Here is a 27228-nt window from a genome sequence, read left to right as displayed (position 1 = left end):
AAAACCCTGAATATATATAATGCAGTCTCACATATTTAAAACCGTGTATATATATTGTTCTATTTACAGGTATTATAAAGGACAATGTACGATCCTATGATCATATACTGTATGGTTTTGCATCAATCTGTACCTTGAGTGGACTATGCTTACTCCTAGTGTTTATCTACGTTAACAGAATGAAGAAAAAGGTCGATCTAACTACACAATCTATGGAGATTTACGGTTGACTTTTACATCGTCTAAGCTCTGTGGTATCATACATATGCGATAGAATGTGGACGTATAAACATGGATAATCGAGACTTTGTTTATTGAGCGCAAAAATGACCCCAGAAAGGGTAACGCAAACCAACTTGCGTATCTTTTATTATACTATCTTAAATTATGATTGATTGTACACCCACGTAACTACTTTAAATGTAGTATTGTAATTGCATATGAAATTAAAATAAATATATTTTTCCAAATTATGTATGAACATAGTAACCCCCCCCCCCCCCCGCACTGCCATTCAAACGGACAAATCGACGTCACACGTTGCTCCATCGGTGGTAGAAGGCTTTCTACCCAACAAACATATGCTGAAAAGTTAGAGCCGGTCAAAGTGACGAGAATTAAAATCAGGGTCAATTGGTAAATTAAAGGTGTAATATGGCGATTCGACTTTTGCTCTTTCGATTTGGTCTAGTATCATGAGATAACTGTATTTCCATAAACTGGGGGCTACACTTTATGTAGTTTAAATTAATATGAAAACGTATTGCTGTTCATTACGTTGTACAGATTACGGATAGTAGACTCACTTAGCAATAAATAGAAGTAGCCCAACTGATATCCGTAATCATAACATTGTACTTATTTTCATCAACTGTTCTTGCAGAAGAATCAGAAACCCCTCGATACTTCAATGAATGAGATTACAATCAATAATTGTTTACCTTTAATGGTCCTTATTTCAAAACAATTTCTTCTTCACCCCCCCCCCCCACTCTCCCTTCATTCAAGAATCTTGCTTATAAATATGAAAGTGGCTGTTATCATATAAATGCTAACAGTTGTGTGTTCAAATCCGAATGTTCTGCGCCTACTAGGCTAATGAAGACGTACGTACGCCATAAACGCTACAAGCTATCTTATATTGATTACCATCCGATGCTGTTCTTGCCAGTCTCTCATCCTGCACCGCTGACAAGGGAAACCACGTCGGAACTTTCTCGGCCAACTGCCTGGTTTGTGAGCCAGCTCCTTAATCACCGAACCACCATATCTCCCTATTATTATGGGACTGATAATATATACTACTTTAATTAATGTTCGGAGGGCCTGACAAGAACAGCTGTCTAGTCGTTCGGATGGGACGAAAAACCGAGGTCCCGTGTACATATTGGCGTGCACGTAAAAGATCCCTTTCAGTTGGAATTCGATATAAGAGTAGGCCGTAGCGCCGCTGCCCGGGCAAAATTTCCCTCATAGCACACTGGCGTATGCCCGTCTTCATTAGCCCAGTTTAGGAGCAGAACAGTAGGACGTTAAACCCCATTTCATTTCATTTTATTTAATTAATGTTAATGTGCACACAGGTAGATAATCTCCGAGCTTAGATTCAAATGGATTCAAAATAGGCACATCAAGCGATTGAGGCCAACGCGTATGGATGGCTGCTTTTATGCTAAGCAGAGAATGCCGAATGTTGCGATCATCATATCTCTGTAAATACATAATCTGGACATAACAATTTTTGGACTGACATGACCTATCTTAACTTTCACAAATGGCGACCAGAGGCTTCTACTGCTTTAAGAAATGACATATACGTGTGAACAAATATTTATTTCAAATAAATAGAAACAAATATTAATTACAGAAAATAATGTAACATTGAAATTGAGAAATTGAAATAACAAAATTTCAAAAACAAAAAAAGAAATTGTTTGTTGATGAGATCGAAGTTAAGTGGGTTGGGTTTTTTTCTTGAGATACTGACGGAAAATCCAGAATATGTAAATAACATTTGACCCTGTGCAAAATATGATCAATGATAAATTAAAACAGGAGAGGACGCTATCATTCCAATTCCATCTTATTTTCCTGAAAAATAAAAAAGAGAAACGTGTAGTACTTCTGGAAACAAATCTAATACGAATTACCTCCCTTCTATTATTGACTGGATAACCAACCCACTCTAATAGGTATAATAAATCATTCGCATCCTAATATTGCGCACAGCAGATGGACTCTTCACTAAAATATCCCCTATTTTATGTCGGACATTACAATTTATGGAATCACAGCAGATGTACTAGTGTCGTATGTTTTCTTTATAAACAAAAACAGTCTGGCTTTGGAATAAGAGATAACCGTTTGTTTTCCTAGAAGGCATCATTCTTAAACTGTTCATGACAGATAGAAAGAAAATACATAATCGGATTTGAGAAAGACAACATATTTGATTCTTTCATTCTCTGGGTTCGATAACAAGAAACGGAATACAATACAGAAATCATATCAGCTGAAATTCAATTTATTTATGTCATGCAATGTACTTTGTTTTCTCATAATAATGTGTTAGATTTATGTCTAAAGACGTCGATTATGACATCCTTGGTTTTAACCATTTTTGTCTTTGATAACATTACATATTTTCTTAAAACACAAACTATTACACCAAATATAAAGTTACAGTTGAGAAACCAGCCATTTCAAACTGTTTAATAAACATCTTTTAAGATTAAAATCTTAAAAATATAATGACTGGTGATTATCAATCGGTATTGCTCCAACTTAACAAAAATAAACAGCACGGGAGACAACATTTAGGACTTCTTATTTACTAAGTGTAGCATTTAGTACAATAATAATTACGGATAGCACCAATTAATTAACTTAAAAAGAAATGACAAAAGTTTAAAACCCTACAAATGTTATCTAATCAGCATTTTCGTAAAAGTCTTAGATTAACAATTACCTTGTCGGAGACATGGGTATGGTACTAAAGCATTATATTTCGTCTTTCTCATGCAGATTCCCATATATTTCATCCTCTTAACAACAGCTTTCTGGTCATGGGTTGTAAGAACTTCGGGGTCTATTTTTCCCTCCTCAGCCAGCTGAAATCGAATCAAAAGAGTTCTTTTTGAAATAATATCCACAGTCTAACATATTACAAGAACAAAAGACAAATAATTAAAATTTTTATTCAACCAATTTTATTCACACTGCTAAAGCTCAAATTTTAAACCATCTTAATTTCTTTTATTAAAAGAAAGGCGATTAAAAACTTCTAGATGTTTTTTCTGGTCATCGCCAACACTGTGTTTATCAAAACAACAATGCAGAGCAACGTAATCTGTAGATGCAACTCGACGCAAAAACATTCACATTTCCGATAGATAACACACTTTTATGGACTACTTACTACCTCAAACAATTTTGATAATGTTGATCATTTAAACTTGTAAATTGAAAAAAAGAATTGCATTTCCATTCATTAAAGCGAAGTCAATATTATTTTCAATCATTTAGGTCAATCAGACAAGCCGAGGTATCTTACTGGAAGGCTTAAACTTTATTTAGTAGATTTGACCATTTAGCTTAGATGTATAGCACGTGGATTGATATAGATTTGATAGATCCTTTAACTATGAAACATTTGTAATAAATTTTGAACTAAGCTATTAAATAATTCCGTATCGATCGGATGCGATTTCAAGCGTACGATTATAATCGGAAAACCGTGAGGTGGCTCTAATTGTTAAATAAAATGTTACACAAATACAAAATGTCGGGAGAATCAAGCTGTTAGAGACATAAATCCAACAAAGACGCATATCTCGCCCTTGTGGCGAATTGTACCAGATGTTCAAGAAATTATAGCCATAAATATTTCTAATTCTTGAACACCATAAAATTTTGATCCTTGCTAAAGGCTTATATGTAATATCCACATTTCTGTGTTCTTTAGAAAATACCTCTGGAAATACTGATCTGCATTATAAATTAGAAGAATTCATTTTAAAAATCGATAAACTCGTTATTCAGTGAATTGGTTAAGACATGATCTTTGTTTGTTTTGTAAATTGAAGGAATGGCGAAAGTTTTGTTTTAGGATAAATATCAACTAATCAGCAATACACATCTGTCTTCAAAATGAACCCTTTCTTTAAATTGTGTTATCTCGACGATTTAAGACCGAGAAATTTAATTTGCTTTCAAAAAGCTGAAACAAACTAATTTTTCTAGCCTGATAAGATCTACTTCATGGGTTATAAAAAGCCTAAATAAAGGTTGTAGTCAATACTCAAGGGAAATAATCAACACAGCAACGATATCGAAGACAAAAAATATAGACTATTTTAATTCACAAGCTGTACTTTATAAAAAGTTCCATTTGTAAGGAATATCATTAAAATAGAGCCAATCTTGTATCTAAGGAAAAAAAGTCGCCATGCAGTATGCCATGGGAGGGGGAGAGAGAGAATTAACGTCCACTCGACACAAACTAGGTCATTTCGGGATTAAGAATATGGTTCAATCTGTATTTCAATAATTCGCTTGCGCGTAGGGGTATTTAGCAGTGGGAAAACCCGGTAAAACCCCCACAAGGTTGGACAAGCGACCCTAATCACCTACAACTGGGGAATCGAAACCACGCCAGTTGACTCAATGACAGACCTTATGATACAACGCGCACGCGCTAACCATTTGGCGATCCACCAACCAAGTTTGCCCGGACAGCGGCGCTACGGCCAACTCCTATTTTGAATTCCGACTGGCAAGGGATTTGTATGTTCTTGCCAATGTAAGCCCTGTTCCTCTTTTCATAAAGTAAGGGGAGCCGTTGTGACCCAATGGATAATGCATTGACCCATTAACCAGGGGGAATTTTTGATGTAGTCGTTCGGATGGAACAAAAACCCGACGCCCCGTGTTCACGTTGGCGTGTATGTAAAACTGTATCTACTTTCATCTACTTTGGCAGATGGAATTCGAAATAAGAGTAGACCGTAGTGTCGCTGTCGGGACATATAGGTGCAGGGAAGTAGAACGTTAAACCCAATTCATTACATGTGTAATATTACTAAAATAGCGGAGGTCCTATTTAAAATTATTTTAGTCTGAATAGTTCATGCGTTTGTTATTTCAAAATTCTCAACTGCAGTCATTAGCGGAATGCGTTTTTAATCGCCTTGCAAGTCAATGTTTTCGAGATTTAATAAAATAGGAAATGGCTTTTCCTTTGCTAAATAACAAGTTGTAATCCTGTCAAAATTTAGATTCAACCACCAGTTTTCGAGAACATACTGTTTATGGCCTCCAGGTTTTGGTTTGGTTTTTCAACCTTCTTTGGATTATCCATCTCGAGTTGCATATCGATATTTCACGGTTGCATTCATTGCATTCCGTTGAAATTGCGGACGAATAATTGGTGATGGTAATTCATAACCAATAAACAGTAATTTACAGCTTCAAAGAATATGACTAACGCATAAGTCTGCCGAATAATTGCAATTAATTAAGGATACAACAGTTATAATTTGTTAATACGATCCAACGTCTCCATAAGCTACTGGTCGTTCCATCGTCGTGAAATATCAATTACAGATATAATTACATGAAACAGTCGGCTCAGGGCGTTATAAAAAATACCGCATGACAGAGGAGGCATTTAACTAGAATCTGAGACACAATTACTTGCATATTAATAGACGAGTATTAATAATTTCACAGCGAAACGAATGGTGTTAAGTATGATGACACAATACGGAGGGGTCTAACAATGGACAGAAATGGGTTTTAACCGTTTCGGTATCAACCGGCCAAATGAAGACCGGTATGCCAACAAGCACAGTGGTGGACCTTGGTTTTTCGTCCCATTCGAACCACAAGATTCTTTCACTTGCTGGACAATCAAGCTGGGCTGCATTGGCTTTCATTTTTGACCTTATTTCTCTTTCAGGTCTAGGAATGCAGGTCTAGGAATGCATTCCTGACACTCGAGAAACTACACATCTTTGGTAAAGATCATATTTCAGCTGTGTTCTGGTCTAAATCCCATCCGATTTGTCGTGATTTAATCAATTTTAAAGCTCTTTGAGAATGGTAACAAAAAAGTAACATATATCCGCAATCAGAAATACCTTCTTTGAATGGTATTTGCTTGATAAAGACGAGGGTATCATTGTCGAAACGCTGCATGTTAATACTTCAGTAATTGTTATTCCATAAAGAGCTTTTAGTGTGTCAAACAGAAATACTAGTTTTGTGACTTTTAAATCTTACTTCCATCATTAAGCAGAATTTTATTTTAAAAGCGTTTTAGTAATTCGGGCCTTCATAACGTACATAATCGATACACATATGAATGGGCCAATTCGTTAAATTTCGCCAATCTTTGTGTACCGTATGTGATTTGTTTTAGAAAAAATGTTACTTTCTTTAAACGTATTTCTCAAAACTACATTATTTTTATCATTTGAAAAGCATTGACTCAGTGATTATTATGCCTTTAAAGGGTCGTGACCGGTAGGTCGAACAATTTTACTTAGTTAAAATCACTTTTGTCAAGTTCTATTGCTACTCCATTAATAGAAAAATCCAGGTTGTATTTCAATGAAAATATACTCAATCTAAGCATATACGCGAAGCACAATGAATCGTTTTCAAAGAAACATCAATACTATCAGTTGGAGACAACTTTGTGCCTGGATAAACTCGTCTAAAACTCTTACGCAATTATCTCCTCCAGCGGTGGACCTTTTTTTTTGTTGTTTTTTTTTGTTTTTTTTTTCATTTTCCATCGAATGATTTAATTTAGTAGATTGTTTACCATTGATCGCTTAGTAACTGAATAAACGTTTACGTTTCTGCTGAAACTTCCAGACATTTTAGCGATTAATTTACATACTTAAACGAACATGTATTTCGGTTGGAGAACCTTTAAGAATTTGCATTTAAATTTAAATAAAAATCTTCAGCTCTTCAAGATACTCAGTGTTGGAGATATCACTCTTTAAGTAATAAAACCCACAGTAATTGCCTCCGGTTTTAAAATAAAATCCCGCATTATTAGCAAGAATCACATTTCACATTCAATGTTTCAACGCAACGGTCCATGCTATCAAAACATCTAAAATTAAAGGCTGAATAACCAATGTGCCTGGTGTCCTTTCAAGCTCCAACATTACAAACTAAAAATAAGGTTTAGACTTCCAGACCAAATTAAAACGTAGTCTTACGATAAAGTATATTGGTTCAAAATCGATCAGTCCCAACTAAGTCTTGGACACCATCTAAAGTTCACAGTATTTGCTTCCGATTTCATGTGGCCATCTGTTTTGCACCACCAAGGACATTTCTTAATCAAACATCTCATTTATCTAACGCTCTTTGATTGCGTGCGAATGAAAGTGTAGAATTTGGCGCATCAGATTTCCATTAGTGAAATCGACAATATTTTTTTTTTTTTTTTTTTTGACAAATATTTTTTAGAAGAAAAATTGGCTCTCTGGAGATGATCGCTGGTAGGTTGGAGAGATAACCTTTAATTTACCGGGTGTTAACATTAGGATATAACATGGGAGAGAGAGAAGGATAGAGAGACCGGGTCATTTCGGGACTAACATATGATTCAATTTTGTTTTAATAACTCGCTTGCGCTTAGGGGTGTTTAGCTGGGGGGGGGGGGGGGGGTGGAAGACCAGAAAACCCGAGAGGCACGATGTTCGACAACCGACACTACTTCTTGTCACGTCCAAGTGGGGAATCGAATCCATGCCACTTTGCATGATCCAACCCTCACTCGTTAAGCCAGGATTGTTTAAGTTTGAAAATAAATGAAATAGGGTTTAAATTCCTACTGTTCTGCTCCGACTCGCCTAATGAAGACGGGGTTTATTTTTAACATGATATTATATAAAGTACATTTATTTTTTATGTTTAATGTCTTTAACAGTTAATGTTATCGTTAGATCGCCTATGTTTTATATCTCTGGAATCAGTTGTCAGAATCTTAATAGATAAATGAACATGTGCCACCATGATTAGAATTATAACATTCGTGCATTGAGGACACGTGTGTGACGACATGAAATCACAAGTAAAAATAATGATGACATTTTTCCGAATCTCAAAAGATGTGTTTAATGAAATGCCAATCTTTAAAGATAAAGGACGTTGACCGCGCTCAATCGCCAATGCCCCAAAAGGATTAAACTAAATTTAAACTGTAATTCGAACAACAGCAGATTAAGCTAAATTAAAGCTAGAAGAATAATAATGTCACATGTACTTCTCTAAATTTAACAAAAATGGCAACTAAAAAATTGTTCTATAGATTAGACAATTAAATTACATCGATTTTAAAATATAGAATGGGTTACCCCTCAATCGTCAGCTGGGCCGTATCAGGGCATAAAAGATGGCGGTGTGAAATCAGTAGAAAATAATGTGACCTTCAGATGCTATAAGGGCATCAGTTGTAATTGGTAGCTTAGGTATCAATATTCTTCATAATAATGTGAATACGTAACCGAAACTATTAACCTATCTTTAATAATTTTTGGTACAAATAACCATTTATGAATTACCTCTTGTAGAGTTATGTAAACCATGTCTTTCAAAACCGATAATTCTTCACGGGTGTCCATATATTTTGGTCTTTTCTCGAGTTCCTGAAAATAAATATAAGATGTTCTTAATAAAAACGAATAGACAATGCATGATAACCTAATGATATATACACTTCAGCGTAAAAAGCACCCGTCCATGAGAAATTATGAGTAGCTATGAGTTTAGCATTGACCAGTTTCTTGGAACAATAAATTGTCAAATTTAACATTATAATTATGTGAACAGTTATCAGGTATCCAAGGTAAAGGTGTATAAAGGCGGTGAATAAAATCTCCGAAAATACATTTCCGAGACTTCAATTCTTAACCATTTTAAAGAATCACATTATGATATAAAACAAAACACTTAACAGATGGAATTCGAAATAAGCACATTGTATGGTGCATTGGCGCAAGGCTGTCTTCACAGACATGTTCGGAGGACGTTAACCCATATTTAAAGTAGCTAAGTCTCTAACTCAATATCATCCAAATTCTTCGACATTGAAAACACGAATTATTGGTCAATTTACATCAACATTGATGTTGTGATCTTACCGGGAAAAGATAAGCTTCTGAAATCCAATATTTAAGACAAAATATACATTTTACCATTGGTACACGATTCGTGTACCATAATGCGTTTCAGCGCCATTTGTAACACGGGACTCGAAGAACGAGGCTAGACATATTCCACGAGTCATGTCAAATGGTGACGTCATATTCTTAACTGGGGAGCATGCGCAATAAATACTATCGGTGTAGACTGAATAACCAGACGCTAGAGATTGCCATCGATTGAGACTTCGGGCGTATTGTGTCGAACATAACTGATTCGAATTTAGCGTAAAAACGGAAACGATTGAATATAAATCAGTTTATATATATACATTTATATAACATTATTATATATGCGTGGCGACCCTTTTGTGTCAATTTCTAAATCCCAAATATTAGCGACTTAGCTCCTTAAGTTCATTTTAAAGATGTTGGAAAATCGCTCTATTTATATTATGGTATTGCGCAAAAAAAATGAATATTTTTCTCGCACCCGTTATCATAAATTGATGTGTTTGTACGTAATGTTCAGTAAGTTGTCTGAAATATATTTGCACTGTTTCCTCGTCGCCGGCAATGCTATATACCGGAAAACAACCGGAAAACAACCGGAAAACACAATTACCTATTTAGGGTGTTTTCCGGTATTTAGGATGTTTTCCGGTATTTAGTATTTTTCCGGTGTTTTCCGGTATTCAGAATAAAATGGTGTTTTCCGGTTGTTTTCCGGTGTTTTCCGGTTGGTTTCCGGTGTTTTCCGGTATATAGTATGGCCCCTGGTCGCTCCCACACTTTAACAAAATAACGGATGATTAATGAGAATTATTTCAAATTATTGTTATATGTAAATCGAACTTCAAATTATGGATCGATCGGTCTATAAAAAAATATATATACTAATCATCTCTGACATGCGTGGTTATACTGCGCAAGGGAAATGGCTAATTGACAGATCCGAATAAATATTAAGACGAATTTTTTGTATTTGGGGGGATATCTTTATCTAACACATCGACCGCCACAAAGAAAAACATTTTTATGCATGTGACCCCACGACCAAAGCATCCCTAATAGTGTTTTATCAAACACATGAACTGCCACAAAGAACTGGACTATGGATGCATTTTGTAAGTAACCTGACAAACGATTACAAGGGGGCTAATATCTGTGGTAATAACCTCGTAGGATTGATACGATCGGAGGCATGGTAATCTTTTACCAAACTGGATATGTCGTATGATAATCTCGTACCATAGTGTGTGGCATAATGACCTCGTATCACGTTTAAGTTACACAAAGAGCCTATCAACCGTTATTAAGCTGAATAACATCCGAGGAAGAAAGTAAATGGTCGACATGGGTTTTTGTACCAAAATAAAGCATCTGCCAAATCGTGTATCAACGACGAAAGTCATCTTGTCCGATAATGAATACAAAATATACAACTAATTCGATCCAATATTGAAGTTTAAGCCACTTGACGTAAATAGAAATAGCATATCAGATGTTTATAATAATTAATACATTTTATTTTAAGACTAATATTTTATTCAATTAGAACGCGTCGAATTTTGATTTGGAAATGACATTAATAAATTAACTGAAAAGCTATGATTAAGACGTTCGATTTGTCTTTTTTCGGAATATTCCACTGGATATCTATTACAATAGTACATAGAGGAAGACATGATATAGTGTTTAGTAAGCTAGATCTATAACTACATGGTTGCTTGTCCGATATTTCTTATGTTGGTAGGGTAGCGCGAATACAATTTAATATAGCATGAACATTCTGTATGATCTGTGAAGCAGGGTAAAAACATCGCTGGGCTTTAACGTCTTTCTTTTCTGCACTGAATGGGATAATGAAGACGGCCGTTTGTGTGCTATGGGGGGATGTTTGATCGGGCAGGGGCGCTACGACCTACTTGTATTTCGAAATTCACATTAAAGGGTCCACTTGTTCACTGGACTTCGCTTTTTGCTTCCCAATCTGCACCACTGATAACGGGACGGCTGGTTAGTGAGACAGAGCCTCTCTCACTGAGCCACCACAGCTACCATGACCCCCCCCCCCCCCACAGCTGAGTAAGAACACGGCTGCATGTTTAGAGATCGGGGTAATGATACGGAAGGTAATATATTTTATCAATATAATTTTATTATAGTTTATCTCAAAAATAACAAATGAGTCTGAAATTACTTCCAGCCAACTCCTTAAGTTTCGCTTTAAAATTGTATTTATCTCGAAACATTTCAAAAAGCGGAAATGAAATATATTAAATTATGATTAAAATTATGTGTATCATTTGGATTTTCGATAATCACCGGCTTGGATTCAGTCCGAATCGGCTGATTCAAATATTCAATGAAACTTATAGGTGGCGCTGTCGTGTGTGGATATACAACGTCTGTAGTGGCTGCCGAATTTTCTATTCATTATTAGGGTGCCCCACTATAAATAAATATCTCCTAATATTTCGACAATTATACCACAATATGCATATATATATATACTCTTCAAAAAAAGTAGGGGATATTCAGAAACAATACAAAACTGTGGAAATGCACTGCTGTTTTTATTATAGGGAACTAATGTATATTAATAACAGGCCAATTGCCTACACATGAACATAAACAGTTCATTCGAGAGGCTTATCTGACGGCTGCATTTCACTCGAAAAGATACACTGTCAAAAGTGAAAATGGACGTTTTTAATTTTTGTCTTAATAATGAGTAATTCCTCCACCAATCCTCAGATATTCAGCAATTCGTCGTTGGATGCTCCTAAACAACCGTCCAATCACGATTTGGGGCAATGTGACCCACTCCTCTTGCAGTGCCACGGCCAATTCTTGCAGTGTTGTCGGTTGACGTTGACGTCGACGAACACGTCTCCCGGTAATGTCCCAGACATGCTCTATAGGCGAAAGGTCAGGATTCATGGCTGGCCAAGGCATATGGACAATATGGTGACGCTGGAGGTAGTCATTCACGACACGAGCGCGGTGGGCACGGGCATTATCATCTTGAAAGATGAAACGTCGACCTACACGTTGAGCAAAGAGCAGAACTATCGGTGCCAGGATGTGGTAACGTAGTACACACCAGTGACCCTTCCTTGAACAATATGTATGTCCGTTCTGCCATTCATGGTGATTCCTCCCTTCACCATGACAGACCCACGCCCGAATCTGTCAAACTGTCTGGCGATAACGTTCGCATGACGCTCATTTACACGCCTCCAAACGTGAGCACGCCTATCGGTGAAATCTAGAGTAAATCTGGACTCATCTGAGAACATTACACGCGCCCATCGACGATTACCCCAATTTCTACGCTGCCTACACCATTGACGCCTGTTTGCCATGTGATGGGGAGTGAATGGGGGCACAACACACGGTTGTCGCGCATGCAAATGGGCTGCATGTAGCCGATTTCTAATCTTTTGTGGTGTAACTCCAATTCCTGTAACTTGGTACAAGTTTAAAGAAAGCTGATTGGCCGTTTGTCCTCGATGTCGCAGACCTGTGTACGAATGTATCGATCCTGACTTTTTGTAGTGGCTGTAGGACGACCTGAACGAGGTCTACCATCAACATTGTGTAATGGTTGGTACCGTTCTCCGGATGACTGACAGGACGGGATAGTCAAATCTATTTTCTACGTAATATTACAGAAAGCTAGATCAATAAATCCTATTTAGAAACTCGCACGTTAGGCAACTCAACGATTGTTTCGAGAACCTTGTAAAAGAAGAAGGAAAATATTACCAGTAAGCTATGCTTGCCTAACCCAGGAGCTTCGGTGATATTAATTTCACTAAACCAAACGATGCGCTCCTAACGATATAGTTTATAATAAAGCAAATTAAAAAAAAAAGAACGTAATTTTCTGTTGTAACAACGAATCGGCTGAAATATTATTGTTATTCAGAATCGTAACAATAGATTTTTTACGGCTTTAATAGTCGATAGATGTGATGTAAATCTGTCATTTCGGTCCAAGGGTGGAGAACAATATTCCCCCTGCACAATAGAGGAAATGCAAGTGCAAGGATTAATGAAATATATTGGTTGTTGCTGATTTAAAACCGATTAAACTATGGAAATGAGCTGATAAATAGAAATCAATATGGGTTAATTTGGTGAAAAAAATGGCCCTTTTAATCTAAACCACTTTAATTTTTTAGATAATGTGAACATTGGATTCATCAATAGAAAATTCCAATAACATGCAATGTAATTTAGAAATTAGACAGCTAAGGCTTGACTTGGATTAAATAAAAACATTGCCAATAATAATAAGCAGATTTCATTTAAACTGTTGTTAAAAACTAAGTTATGACAAGACTCGAAATGTTAAAAAAGTGTTGCTAATCACTGAATGTGGGATTTTCTCTGGTAATAAAAATGTTTGAATGCAGTTACGAATGTTGACGATCAATTTGTGTCAAACATTATTTATTAGATTTGACAGATTTCACAAATTATTGGCGCTTTTTTGTACAACTTTATTCTAAAACCTTCATGACGCTTCAAAATATTGGAAGACATTGGATCGGGTTTGTATAAAATAATATTGGCTTTTTTCAAATTATATTGTAGACTTTTTTATTGAGAAAAACTGAGTGCGTGCCGTAAGTTAATTGTTGAATTTTTGTTCGAACATAATACGCAAAAACGTGGTATGAATAATTGGCCTTATTCTTGATGATCAAGTATTGTAAACTCGTACAGATTCACTGAAAAAACTCAACACAGGGACTTGTGTTAAAAATACTTGTGTTAAAAATATTCTACACAAGATTATGTTGTTTTATACTGCAATAACACAAGGTTGTGTTCTTTTCAATGTCTTAACACAAACTTGTGTAGATTTATAAAATCTTGTGTGTTTTTTTTTCCATATAATTAATTACGTCGACATTTAAGATAGCATTTATTATGTTACTTTATCATATTATGATTTTTATTTATTGAGAAAATCTTAATGGGATTGTGAAACTGGATTAGGAATCTGGCTTAGCCTATATGTACAACCACTCTTCCTGAATTTGAATGTCGAGCAATTCACTTGATTTATTTTTTAATATTTCTAATTGTTTAAAACCTTATATTAATTATTACAAACATTAAGTCGAAATCGCCATGTGTGTATCGTGCGATGCATTTAATATCTCTTTTAAAACAACGTATTTTATAACAGTATACTATATTGAATTTCGTTAGCGCAGATTATATCCTCTTGTGTAAGTAGACTGTTTACATCGGCGACATTAGAATATCTACACTAATTTGTATGTTCTAATTTTCGTAATTAAAATATAAATGATAATTCGTAGCCAGCATTTGTAATATTGTACGTACATGTTATTTAAAACATGAGACATATAAAGTTGGAGAGCTATTTTCAATCAATTAACATTTAGGATTGGATGACTTTAGAGTGGGGGCTAATCGACATAAAAAAGAACATGCCTCCTAAATTCAAAATAGGAAACCTGTTCTGAATTTAAAATCCGAATTTTTGCAATGTCAAAATCATGTTTTTACAAATTCCACTAAGAAGTTTTAAAAGTCATAACATGATCGGACATATAACTCCTCAAAAGCGCTCAAACGTTTCTGAATGAAAATTTTGAAATTGGAACGGTCCGCCCTTGTACTTAAATCAGCAAACCTACCGAGTTCTAGAAAATTTCAACCGTTTCCTACCTTTCACAAAAAAGAACATCAACGTAGGCGATAAGTGATCTCTACAAATCGAAAAACAACCTTAGTCTCGGTGGTTTTAATTGTGTCGATGACAGACGGTTTTGATCCCGCTGAATTCTAGTATGTTTTTGTTTGATTTTAGTTAAAGTTCAATAGCTGTTGGAAGCTAGACCGAGGGAGTCTTTTTTACATTTTAGATAGCTGTGGGAAGCGTGGGCGGTAGAGACTGCGAAGTCTCGTCTTTGCCACGATGAAAGTTTTTTGAGTCTGCGGATAAAGGATTTGCTTTTTCAATTGGACACTCTATCCTTTGACGAGAAATCGGGTTATGATCATGCACGGTTGTCCGAGTATTTAGGGATACAATTATTTATTAGGTAGTATATTGCTTTGCCTTTCGGCTGGAAAACGCCTGTGGGGTATGGTCGTTACCTCTTATCGTCGTACATTTTGGTGTTAGAACGACTGACTCGGCGCATCAGGGGCGGGAGTTTAGTCGGTAGCCAAGAATCACAGGCAAAGGCGGAAGCTTACTCAATGGTTGAGTTAATGACAAGTTTGGGTTATACATTGTCAATTCGAAAGTGCGAATAGTTAGGGATACAATTGGGGAGGGGGGTGATTAAGTAGTATACTGCTTTGCCTTTCGGCTAGAAAACCTTCGAGTTTATTATATCCATCTGTATAGGGTATGGTCGTAACCTCTTACTGTCGTTGTTTCGGGGTTAGAACGACTGACTCAATGATGAACGGTTCGGCGCATCATGGGCGGGAGTTTAGTCGGTAGCCAAAATTCACAAGCAAAGTCGGTAGCTTACTCAATGGTTGAGTTAATGACAAGTTTGGGTTATACATTGTCAATTCGAAAGTGCGAATAGTTAGGGATACAATTGGGGAGGGGGGTGATTAAGTAGTATACTGCTTTGCCTTTCGGCTAGAAAACCTTCGAGTTTATTATATCCATCTGTATAGGGTATGGTCGTAACCTCTTACTGTCGTTGTTTCGGGGTTAGAACGACTGACTCAATGATGAACGGTTCGGCGCATCATGGGCGGGAGTTTAGTCGGTAGCCAAAATTCACAAGCAAAGTCGGTAGCTTACTCAATGGTTGAGTTAATGACAAGTTTGGGTTATACATTGTCAATTTGAAAGTGCGTTTTTACACCTTTTCAACATATTAGATTCGGTGAAAGAGGCTTATATTTTGCCACTGGAAAAAAAGAAATTCGTTTATTGTGACCAGAAAGTTTCTTTGTTCGTCCAACGGATTAAAACTTTACAAAGATTTAGCTGAAAATGTTAACCGATGCTTCAAGTGGTTAGCACGCGCGCGCTGTATCATAAGGTCTGTCATTGAGTGGTTTCTATTCCCCGATTATAAGTGACAAGGATCTTGTGGGTTTTCTCCGGGTCCTCCAGTCCCCCCCCCACTGCTAAAGATCCCTACCCACAAGCTAATTATTGAAATAAATTAGATTATTCGGATACGAGGTTATCTAAGGATGTATGGGCGCTTGTAGAATTAACGTTTGGCTCGCATTCTGTTCATCTTATGGCGTTGAATTCTAACTCTGATAAGGAAGCACTTCACTTTTCATCTCACTCTTAAAAGTTCTGCTGTCAATGCATTTGCTCGGGGAATTCGGGAAGCCCCCCCCCCCCTTCTCCTTTATTTACCCAGTTTTGTGTCTTTTGAAGAGCGATAGGATCGAATGTGCACGTTTGTTGTTACAAGCTTGTACTCTGTTTCCATTTGAACCCCATTATTGTATACTCGTGCGTTTTCGAGCTTACTTTTGGGCTCCGTTGGTGAGTGTAATATCCTTGTTGTTCCGTCTAAAAAAGTGTTCCGTAGAGATACCCTTGGATTAAAGTGGCCATTGTTTGCTTACAGACTGCATTTTGAATAGCTTATTTTAATTTCAGAAATTGGTTAACTTTAAGAAGATTTCCTAGAGAATACTAGAATTAGATAAGTAGACCAGTTTAAAAGACGGCTGGTTATTTTACGTTTATTTGGATGTTTCTTCTCCCAGCTTCTCGATTCACCTTATCTGACTTCCTGCTTGCCAGAATATGCGAGGACGTTTTCTTATTTGGAAGGATTATTTTGGTACAACAAAAACTCATATTCATGATTGTAGACATCTTGGTTAAGATTAAGGACTGCGCTTGTCCGACGAAGCTTTGTATTAGTACTGTTGAACGTCTCGTTCAAAACCTCTGGGTTATTTTCCGCGAGCATGGTTTCTGGAAGCATTGGTATTTCTCCAGGCGAAAACTGCATGCTTTGGGATAAGTCACTGAGGATAGTGATAGTTACCGGACACAATATTATTTAAAAACTTACACGTTGTATCACTGTGTTGTATTCTTAATTGTGTAGAATAAATAGCAAATAAAGACGTAGGTACGACAGTCATACCAAGACAGCGTCCACAGATCTATTTCTAAAGGTTTATGTTGTTACTTTAAGGACTTTTTGAACTGAACATTAATTTATCTATTATTAAAGATACATTATGGATGATTAGATAAAGAGCTGACAGTCCTCACTATAATGGTTAAAAACTAGATGATGTAAGGGGAATGTGCTGAAAATTTCAGTCAAAACTTAAAATCATTGTAGCCTTGATGATCACTGTTTTCACTGTCACGATAATTAACAAAGTCTCGATTATCCATATTTGCGTTTAATCATAAACGGATGTTGAACAGCAGATCGGATTCAAATCCAATAAATATCGCATGCTAACGATGGCACCGAGAGTTAATTATAGTATTTTCAATTTAATAATGCCTAATAGTTTATATACCTGCAATAGGCAGATTTACCTCTTGTATAATGCATGTTTAATGAGATTGTTTAATCTATATTTCCTCAATTAAAGTGACGTCAATAATACTGGTAATGTATATTTAAATAATTTATTAATTTCATTAAGGTGCCAATCAAAGGACTGGGCCAGATGGTTTCCATTTATCGCATGGCGATAAGTGATCATCGAATTTTGACAGAAAGCCGAAGATGTAAAATCTAGGATTTGATAGTCTCCTAACATAATTATAAAGGACCTTAAACTATTTTCATAGTTTGCTTATTCCGTTTTAAGCACACCAAATTCAATACAAAAAAGTTAGACTTGCATGATATGTCTCGTAATTTATTTCAAAGGTCCCATTCATACGAGAACAGGTAATTTATATGGAGTTTTGTTTAATCGCATTCAAATTTGTTAGAAGATACTCATTAACTCACAAAAACAAATAAGCTAAATCCAAATGGATTATAACCATTATTAAAATGTACTTTTAATTTTGGTTATGTTTATTCGGTCATGGCTATAAATTTAGAAAGCGAAAACAGGTTTGTAGAACTGATAGCAGAGACCAAAACGATTTATATTCACTTAAAAATCAAATCAGTATTATATCGTTATTAGTATTATTCAAACATTTTTCCATTCAATGTAACCATCATTTCATTACAGCCTTTTATTTGGCATTAATAGGTGGTGTTACAATAATGTAGGCGTAGTTAATGTGCATAGGATTGACTTTAAAATAATAAAATACACTCGTTCACCTTGTGTCGGTAAAACGTCAAAAAGTTGAACGATCTTGTAAATAATACCAAATTGTATGTAGTATATGAAAGAATGAAATTTAATGATCAATGTTGCTAGTACGTCACTATTTCATTGTTTTATTTCACGGCATTTAAAATTACACAAAGTCAATCGTAATAGATACAATTCTATGAACAAAGAATGCCATGATCGCTGTTGCAAGCAAATTACTACATCATTGTTTAGTTTCAGTGTTGCAGCTTCGTGAATTCTGTTGTTCCTGAGAGATCCCAGGAGAAATTTCTGATATGGTTTTTCATATACATGTATAATTTATTAACCAACCATTCTGATGACATACCTTCCAAATCGATGACTGTTGTCCTAATTGTTATGTTCTGCATCGCAGTGTGTTTAGAATATCGCCATGTTAACGTTTATTAATTCATGAAACGATAACAACACTAGTCAAGTATGATATCATCTCTATATACCATTGATTTGACGTAATATAATAGTACTTGTTCTTTTCGTATACATAATATCTATTGCAATATAGAACACCATAAAATAGAATTAAGTTAATAGAGACATTTCTAAATGTGTTCGTAAGTTAAGTATACTTGTCGATATGAATAATTAAAACAACGGTACGAGCAGATGCCCCTGTTCATATAACTCAACGAATTACACGATAGTACTGTATTACTTACTCTTACCGCCATATGTATACACCTTTTTCCATCTCATGTCCCAGCTAATTACAATTGTGTCGAAAGGAGTAATTAATGCAACGGTCCGAGCAGATGCCCCCTTTCAAATAACAAAATGATGTACAAAGATATGTAGGGACTCCTGTTATTAACGATGCATTAATTACCCCTACAACCATACACACTTATTTTCCATCTCCTGGCCCATATAATTTAAATTATATTTTTATATGTCGTTTCATCTTTATGATTGTACATCTAATCAGAACTGCTACCTGAGTACGCAAACGTCTTTACTGGGTTATAAGGTCGTGTAAACTCTATATGAATCAATTTTTGTTTCGAAAGAGTAAGCGCAGGTCCGATTGTTTACTAATTTTCGTTATGTTATTGGCTTACTGTGTCGACAGTGAAATACAAAGTTTTAAAATGATGCACAGTTCGCGATTAAATCAGTAACTTGCTGGAAAAATAAGCAAAGTAGACAGTTTTTGTCTTCTAATGTTTTGCGAAGTGGGTTCTCAAATGTACAGCGGGGACTACCAAAGCACCCGAATTCATAGCAGATAATTCATAATTCTTATGAACTGTGTTGGAACTATATTGACACAGCTCCCTAGTATTTCAGAAGTACTAATAACCTAACTAGACAAACAACTACTCGTTTCACAAACAAATCCGTTGGATAATCGGGGATATCAGAGCATGTGATTAAATACCAAAACACACTGATATATTTTTAGAGAGAAATTCCATTTTAAATATGCCAAGTTTAGTCGACCAGAAACTTTCCAGTTTATTTATTACTCACCTCCATATCTGAACCTTGATCTGCAGGTAGACAAAATATTGGAGCTGCCAACAACAAAGCTACTAATAGACTTAAAACTACGGATGCTTTCATTTCCATTTTTCTGGTTTCTGAAAGAGATATATTAAATTTTAGCCATTATTATCAGGGTTTTATATTGAAATATAAACCCGGGAAATATTTGGTGATATTTTCATAAAATGAAATGCTTGGTGAAATGAAATACTTAGTTATATTTTCATAAAATGAAATATAAAAGTTATATTTTCATAAAATGTTTATGATTGTGTCTTTCTCGACCGATTGACTGAGAGTATCTTTAAAGTAGAGGGGAGTGTCGCGCTTGGGGCTGGTTCTATTTTACACCTCTGATACCACTCTCACATATGTGATTTTTGCATGCGCCTGTTTACATGCGGATATCATTTTTTATCTAAATTCTCTCCTTGGATTTGGTTTGATTGATTGGGATCGAATGTATTTATCGTATCATACATTACAGCTACACGGGTTTTCTCATCCTGGGAGGTTGGGTAGGGGCATTCCCAACACAGTGCGAATCTTAATTATGAAGTCCCCATTCGCTATTTGCATTTTCACTAAAATATCAAATTTATAACAGCTTAAACCACGCTAATAAGGACTCGGATTGATTATTTAACATTTATTTAATAAAACAAAATCAAAGCATCAACGCTAGATAATCTCCCATCAGGTTTCTGTGCTACCGATAAAAGATGGCGGCGTCTTGTTACACTCAAGCAGCGTAGATGGATGGCATGTCAATTCCACAAAGCTTTGTAAATACTGAACGGGATTGCTTAAAATTTGCGGATTGAGACTTTAATGTATTCTTGACATGAACTTGTATAACACACGCCTTAATTTGAATACTACAAAAACTCCCTTTCCAAACATATCTGCCCCCTATATAGCCTCGATGCTTTTTTTAGCGATCTATGTGACGCGCTATGTAATAAGCCCGCCGCCATTTTGTTGTAGGTAAAAATTATTGATAGGCCTGTTTTAAATCCGAATGAATCCATGCCGCGACATTATCTAGCGTTGGTATTTTGATTTTGTGTTCTTTATTAAATGTTAAATAATCAATCTTGGGTGCATACTAACGTAAGTTAAGCCGTGAGAAATTGATATTTTAGCAAAAAAAGAAAATGACGCATCGTTACTTTAATAACATGTCCTACTACATAATATTCACATAAAAGATTATGTAATTAAAAATACACCGTGCCATCATCTAAAAATCTCAAAGGAATAAAGTCATAATTTATTACTTATGAAAGTCAATTTAATATGAATGAGCGATGAATTAGATACAAGATGGATTAAAGATGAAAAGAAATTTGAAATGTATATTAGTCACAGTTTGTAATAGATGAGGTACTGAAGGAATAGGGATGGCTTTTTAATGAATTACCCTTTGCACAAATACAATATGGAATGAAATGAAATGAGATTTAATATCCCCCTGTTTTGCTCCGACTGGGCTAATGAAGACGGGCATACGCCATATACAGTGTGTTACGTGGGTAATTTTGCCCGGGCACTATGGTCTACTCTTATATCAAATTCCAACAGTCAAGTGATCTTTTATGTGCATGCCAATGTATACACGGGACCTCGGTTTTTTCGTACCATCCGAACGACTAGACAGCTGCCCTTTTCAGGCCCTCCGTCCTGCACCACTGACGAGGAAAATCTACCTCTGAAAATCCCGATGAACTTTCTCGGCCAATGCAGGGATCGAACCAGCGCCTTACCCGCTTAGCCACCGTGGATCCCGAAATACAATATAAAAACACAACTGTATTACAAATAAGCGTTTCAGCCCCAGTTCTAGCAAGAGACTCGAGGAACGAGGCTAGACATATTGCACCAAACCAAACGGCGTATGTAGACTGGAATAACCAGGCGCTAGAAATTTGAATTCGATTGAGACTGCGGGTTTATTTCGCGGAATATAACTGATTTGAAGTTAGAGTAAAAACGGAAACCATTGAATGTATATCAGTTTATATACATTCATATTACAGTATTATATGAGTTGCGACCCACTTGTGTCAATTTCTAGGTTCCAAATGTTAGCGATTTAGCTCCTTTAAACTTTGATACAAGAATGTAACGTATTAGTTTACATTGTCAACGTGACAAATACAAAATCACCTAAACTGTTAATCTTCAAAATAAGTGTACAAATCCGGATTTGCATACTTAAGCTGCAGAAGTGAGTTTCTAAAGTTGTTCACAATGGTTATGAATGGGCTGTTATAAATTCTTCGTAAAGGAATAATGAATTTGTGTAACCTTTATTAGATTAATGTATTGTAATAAGCCATCAGTAACCCACCACAGGATGTCACAATTAATTTTTATTTCCATATATTGGCGTGAAAACCCACTCTTTACAGACATATGCAAATATTAACTTGCCTGTGTCAAATGAATGGAAATAAATATATTTATGAATTTAACAGAGATAAGGGTACAATATAAATTGCTATATGGACATCTAATAAAATTAGAAGTGGTATCAGGTGGTTTTAAACAAGTACGCAAGTCCTGACTTGTGCATGATAGTATCACCCTGAACTTCAGACTCTGCATTCCATAAAGACCAAAATGGCAATACTTTTATTGGAACTCAATAAATACTTTCGTATGAATGCATCATTAATGGTTGAGATATCACTGTCTGAATGTGCAGAGATCTGTGCATAGTCTACAATAAGTGGCAGCAGTTCTTTCTTAATATGGGTAGTGGCCAACGAGTGGTCTAACAAATGCGCTGTCGTTGTGTCATGTCTTTTTGTTTCGATCCTCGTATGTGACAAGGGGTATGGCTGCCTGCCTAGTCCCCACCCTCGTTCCTTCCAACTGCCAAAAAAAATACCTGCACTATTTAAACGTATTAGTTAAAGATATATAATATTATGCTTCTCAATTGGCCTAGAATGAGTTGACTAGCCAATATTTGTCTCCCGCTTCCTAATATTTTAACCCACACGATGATATTACGGCATTGTCCCCGCCACCCACCCTCGTCTCCCCCAACTGCCTGCGAACTGCAGTACTCAAGCGAAATAGTGAAACAAGGATTTATAGCATATGTTAGCTCTGAATTGGCCTAGAAAGTGTTGACAAGCGTCAAAGCCATTTTTGCCCTCCCGCTTCTTGATATTTTAACACGGCATTGTCTAAGTGCTTCACCTGCCCACTTTATATATTAGTATTGTGTAATTACCTTGATTTATCGGTCTAGACACCACAAGACAATAAAATTACATATACCTCTTACATTAACGAAGATTGAATAAATACAGTGAAAGGAATTGCCGTGAAATGAATGAATAAAGGGTTTGTTATCTGGATAAACACACTGAAACTGTGATAATAGTTTATAATTCATATTAAGAGACGGGTATATTATAGACCGTAAATTGGGCCCCGCTTCACCAAAAACAAACCTAAATACATGTACGAGCGTTCTACGTGGACGAGGAACCGAGCGTGAAGTCGTTGTAGCCATCTTAGAATTGTGACATCATATCACAAATGCACAATTGTACAAGAAACAAGCCATTCTGGGAAAAAGCATGTCAAAATTCGTGTCAATAAAAAAAACCGTATAAACTAAGTTTAGTACCATAATCTAAATCAGTTTTGCGACTTCTGAGATCATTAGTGGGCAGAGAAGATCCCTCGGGCTGCTTCAGACCGGTTTCCACCAGCCCCGAGTGGCCCCTGCTGACAAGAAGAGTGGTACCTTATTAATCGTTTTCCAATTGCAGATTATTGGGTGTAATACGACAAACCCATTAAAACGTCATACTAAGTATTAATTTTACTTAATTCAAGATTATAATGTAGTCCTATATCAACTAAAGCAAAAGCGATTCTTGATACTTAAAAATTACCATCGTTATGGTTTAACGATTCAACAATACTTCCTTTAAAGTCGCGGATTCTTTCTTATGTACTTCCGAGTTTACATTGGCAAAGCTGCATTGAATTGTCGCATTCATTCTTTAAAAATCGACAATTCTAGGAAATTCATTCCCAAAATATTGTTCACCGAAAGTGTTTTCCCTTATGTTCCAATCAACAATTATTAGAAATTAGCATAGAAAAAAAAACTCGAGAAGAACTTTCACCCGTAGAGTATTTTACATAAATACTATATAGATGGGCGTATGACGCAGATTACGACTCATTTCCTAAAATCAAATCTTATTGTGATATTAGCAAGTCATAATCATTTTCATATTTACGTTATTGTATCTACTGATACTCCAAGTAAAGAAGTTCTATCAAGTGCATCAATGAAATGTTCGAATCTAAATATAAAGACTAATATAACAAAAAAACACATTTTTCAACAACACAAAAAGAAATCCTATTCAACCCTAAGATAAAATTGCGATAGGGATTCAAATTGGGCAGATAGCTACACCAAATAAAGACAATAACATGAATGTTTTTTATAATGTAACTAATACTTTACACACAGAATAGAAAATTGAAAACTGACAGCAATTATCGAGTTAATGTATCGTGGTTTAAAATATATAAAAACCTATTAATTTCTTTGTCCTCTTTCTTTTCTCATTACTTAGACACCTGCCACAACGTCTCATACAAAATGTTCCTTCCGATAATGTCTGTGCATGCTTAGACTCAATAAAATAACTTCCTGGCTTAACCTACAGGAACTGCTATTAGCCTTTTTATAAATGATATATATGCGATAAGAAAACTGACGTTTAGAATGTCCCGGTTTAGATGACGAATTTCGGGTGTGCACACAAAAGTCTTCGCAGTTAGAATTCGATAAAGACTATATGTAAACGTCGCTGTCAAGACAAAAGTTTCCTGCACTTGTTAGTCTCAAAATGTCCTAAGCATCGATTCCTTTCAATATTAATTAAAGTTCGCTTGTTGGAAAACAACAAATCCGAAGATTTCCTCACAGCTGCACTATGAGTTATGGAAATGCTTAGCAACTAATTGCCCTTTAAAAGATAAACGACAGTGGATAAAATATTCATATTACATTGTGGTCTAAATAGAGGATTTGTTGTCGACCCAAATCTGAGGCACTATAGGTGTTAATTGAGAAAAACATAACTAGATAAACAAATGGTCAGACTTTTTATTATTATGTTAGTCTACGGTTATTTGTTAGAGTAAGACGAAAATTGCCCGACAAATTACAGACAAAACAATTAAAATGAAATGAAATGGGGTTTAACGTCCTACTATTCTGCTCCGAACTGGGCTAATGAAGACGGGAATACGCCATACAGTGTGCTATGAGGGAAATTTTGCCCGGACATCGGCACTACGGCCTACTCTTCTTATATCGAATTCCAACTGTCAAGGGATCTTTTACGCGCACGCCAATGTGTACACGGGACCACGGTTTTTTGTCCCATCCGAACGACTTGACAGCTATACTTGTCAGGCCCTCCGTCCTGCATCACTGACAAGGGGGAACCACGCCAGAAAATCTGGATGAACTTTCTCGCCAATGCAGGGATCGAACACCCGACCTCTAGGCTAGCGAGCCAGCGTCTTACCCACTTAGCCACCGTGATCCCCACAAAACAATTGACACGAGAACATAGCACATCTTTAAAGGACATTTAGTGAAAGCGATATACATCTATATAATAACAGAGAGATTTATGGAAAACATTCACTAGGTTTATTAACTGCAACGTTTCAATGAGGTTACTCTCACCGTTATCAATAGATGTCACTCTCACCGTTATCAATAGATAACGGTGAGAGTAACCTCATTGAAACGTTGCAGTTAATAAACCTAGTGAATGTTTTCCATAAAGCTGTCTGTTATTAAACATAGCTCATATATTCCCAAACAATATACAATTTAATATGAAAACATACAAATACAAAAACGTATGACGCAGTATCCGTCGGGTAGTATCAAGGTAATCGACACAGGGAAAGTTCTAATGAAGAAACCCTTCTATGTACAATTGCCACTAATAAAATTCTAGAAATTTGGGACCTATATCAATTGCTCAATATTTGTATCAGGGGCCCCAAACATACAAACTATCCACTGTCCCATGTACCACGGTCCCATCATCGCTGTTTTAGAGAAACCGTTATATTCCATATTAAATTAAAAGAGAAATAGGGTTTCTATGTGTGGAGGGATCATTTTCATCTGCATGGTCAAAGTGCATACGGATCTCAATTATTCACCCAATCCGAATAACTACCCGCTATAGCATTAACTCACAGCAGTAGGCTCATGGAGCTGCAAAAACCGAAGGGTTTATTAAACTCACACCGGGCGTTCGGAACCAAGAATTTCGTAGTCGTACTGTAGGAGCTGCGCGTCTATTGCCGCTCGGACGAATCAAGAATTTCGTAGCACTACAGGCCGAGTTTTTAAACCGCGAGAATACCGCCGGCACAAAACTAAAACCATGTTTCAAATTCCTTAATATTTTTATATGACCACGACAACGCAAATGTCCTTTGAAGTCGTATTCATTTATCGAAGAGAAATGTCACACGAGAACTCAAATTGCCAGTCATCCACTAACATTCAATATTTGAAACAAGATAAGTTAGAAACAAATTATACGAGTTAAAAAGTTGAGAAAGGGAAAGAGACAAAAAAAAGTTTCGTTACCTGTGAACAACAATCAATTTACACCAGTCAAATTTCTAAAGTTTCTGTTACAAAGTTTCTTCCTGAATACAAAGTTACGTTATCCTTTTAGATAAGGCCCTTCTCGTGTCTATAAGCAGCAGTGTGTATATCTTTAGACTGTTGATGGAAATAATACCAATAGTTGTGACGAACACGCCTTGAAATATAGGAAATTATAAGCCCTGCCCACTCTTGACTCTGGAACTTCTAGCTTATTAGCTACGAGGATCGATGAATTTCTTTAATTTATTCCCAGCTGAGCTTCATTTTCTCTACCACGCTCGCAGGGACTAGATTCATTTCCTGTCATACCCACCAATGAAAGGATACGCATCAATTCCTTTATGTTTTCCAAGCATAGAATTCATTATGTGTGAATTCCCCGGTGGTGCCAGGGACGCAATCGCTTGGTTTAAGTACCTAGTTAAAAGCCTAATGAGTCGTGCCAACCCCGAGAACGATGTATATGTAGGAACGCGGTACCTTTTATGAACAATAGACTGATAGATCTGACCGTCGCTTTCAATGCTTCAATTAACT

The 27228-nt window shown here is 36.1% G+C and overlaps 2 protein-coding genes across 3 annotated transcripts in view; one reads left to right on the top strand and one right to left on the bottom strand.

Annotated features, from left to right (window-relative positions):
- Window positions 1–473, top strand: part of LOC126832474 (monocarboxylate transporter 3) — a 46602-nt gene extending 46129 nt beyond the window's left edge. For both annotated transcript variants that reach the window (XM_050563273.2, XM_050563272.2), the window contains exon 5: window positions 70–473. In XM_050563273.2, the coding sequence (XP_050419230.1) occupies window positions 70–230 (161 nt within the window). In that variant the 3' untranslated portion in view covers window positions 231–473. The remainder of the gene's footprint in view (window positions 1–69) is intronic.
- Window positions 474–2957: 2484 nt separating this feature from the next.
- On the bottom strand, window positions 2958–26967 carry LOC126807648 (uncharacterized). The gene is made up of 4 exons (XM_050532390.2): window positions 26668–26967; window positions 19980–20089; window positions 8589–8672; window positions 2958–3110 (listed from the first exon to the last, which is right to left on the bottom strand). The coding sequence occupies exons 2-4, from the start codon at window positions 20076–20078 to the stop codon at window positions 2958–2960; spliced, it is 336 nt and encodes a 111-aa protein (XP_050388347.1). The 5' UTR covers window positions 20079–20089; window positions 26668–26967.
- Between the last annotated feature and the right edge of the window lie 261 nt (window positions 26968–27228).

Source organism: Patella vulgata, chromosome 9 (assembly GCF_932274485.2).
Source record: "Patella vulgata chromosome 9, xgPatVulg1.2, whole genome shotgun sequence".
NCBI lineage: Eukaryota > Metazoa > Mollusca > Gastropoda > Patellidae > Patella > Patella vulgata.
This window is presented reverse-complemented; position numbering and strand designations above follow the sequence as displayed.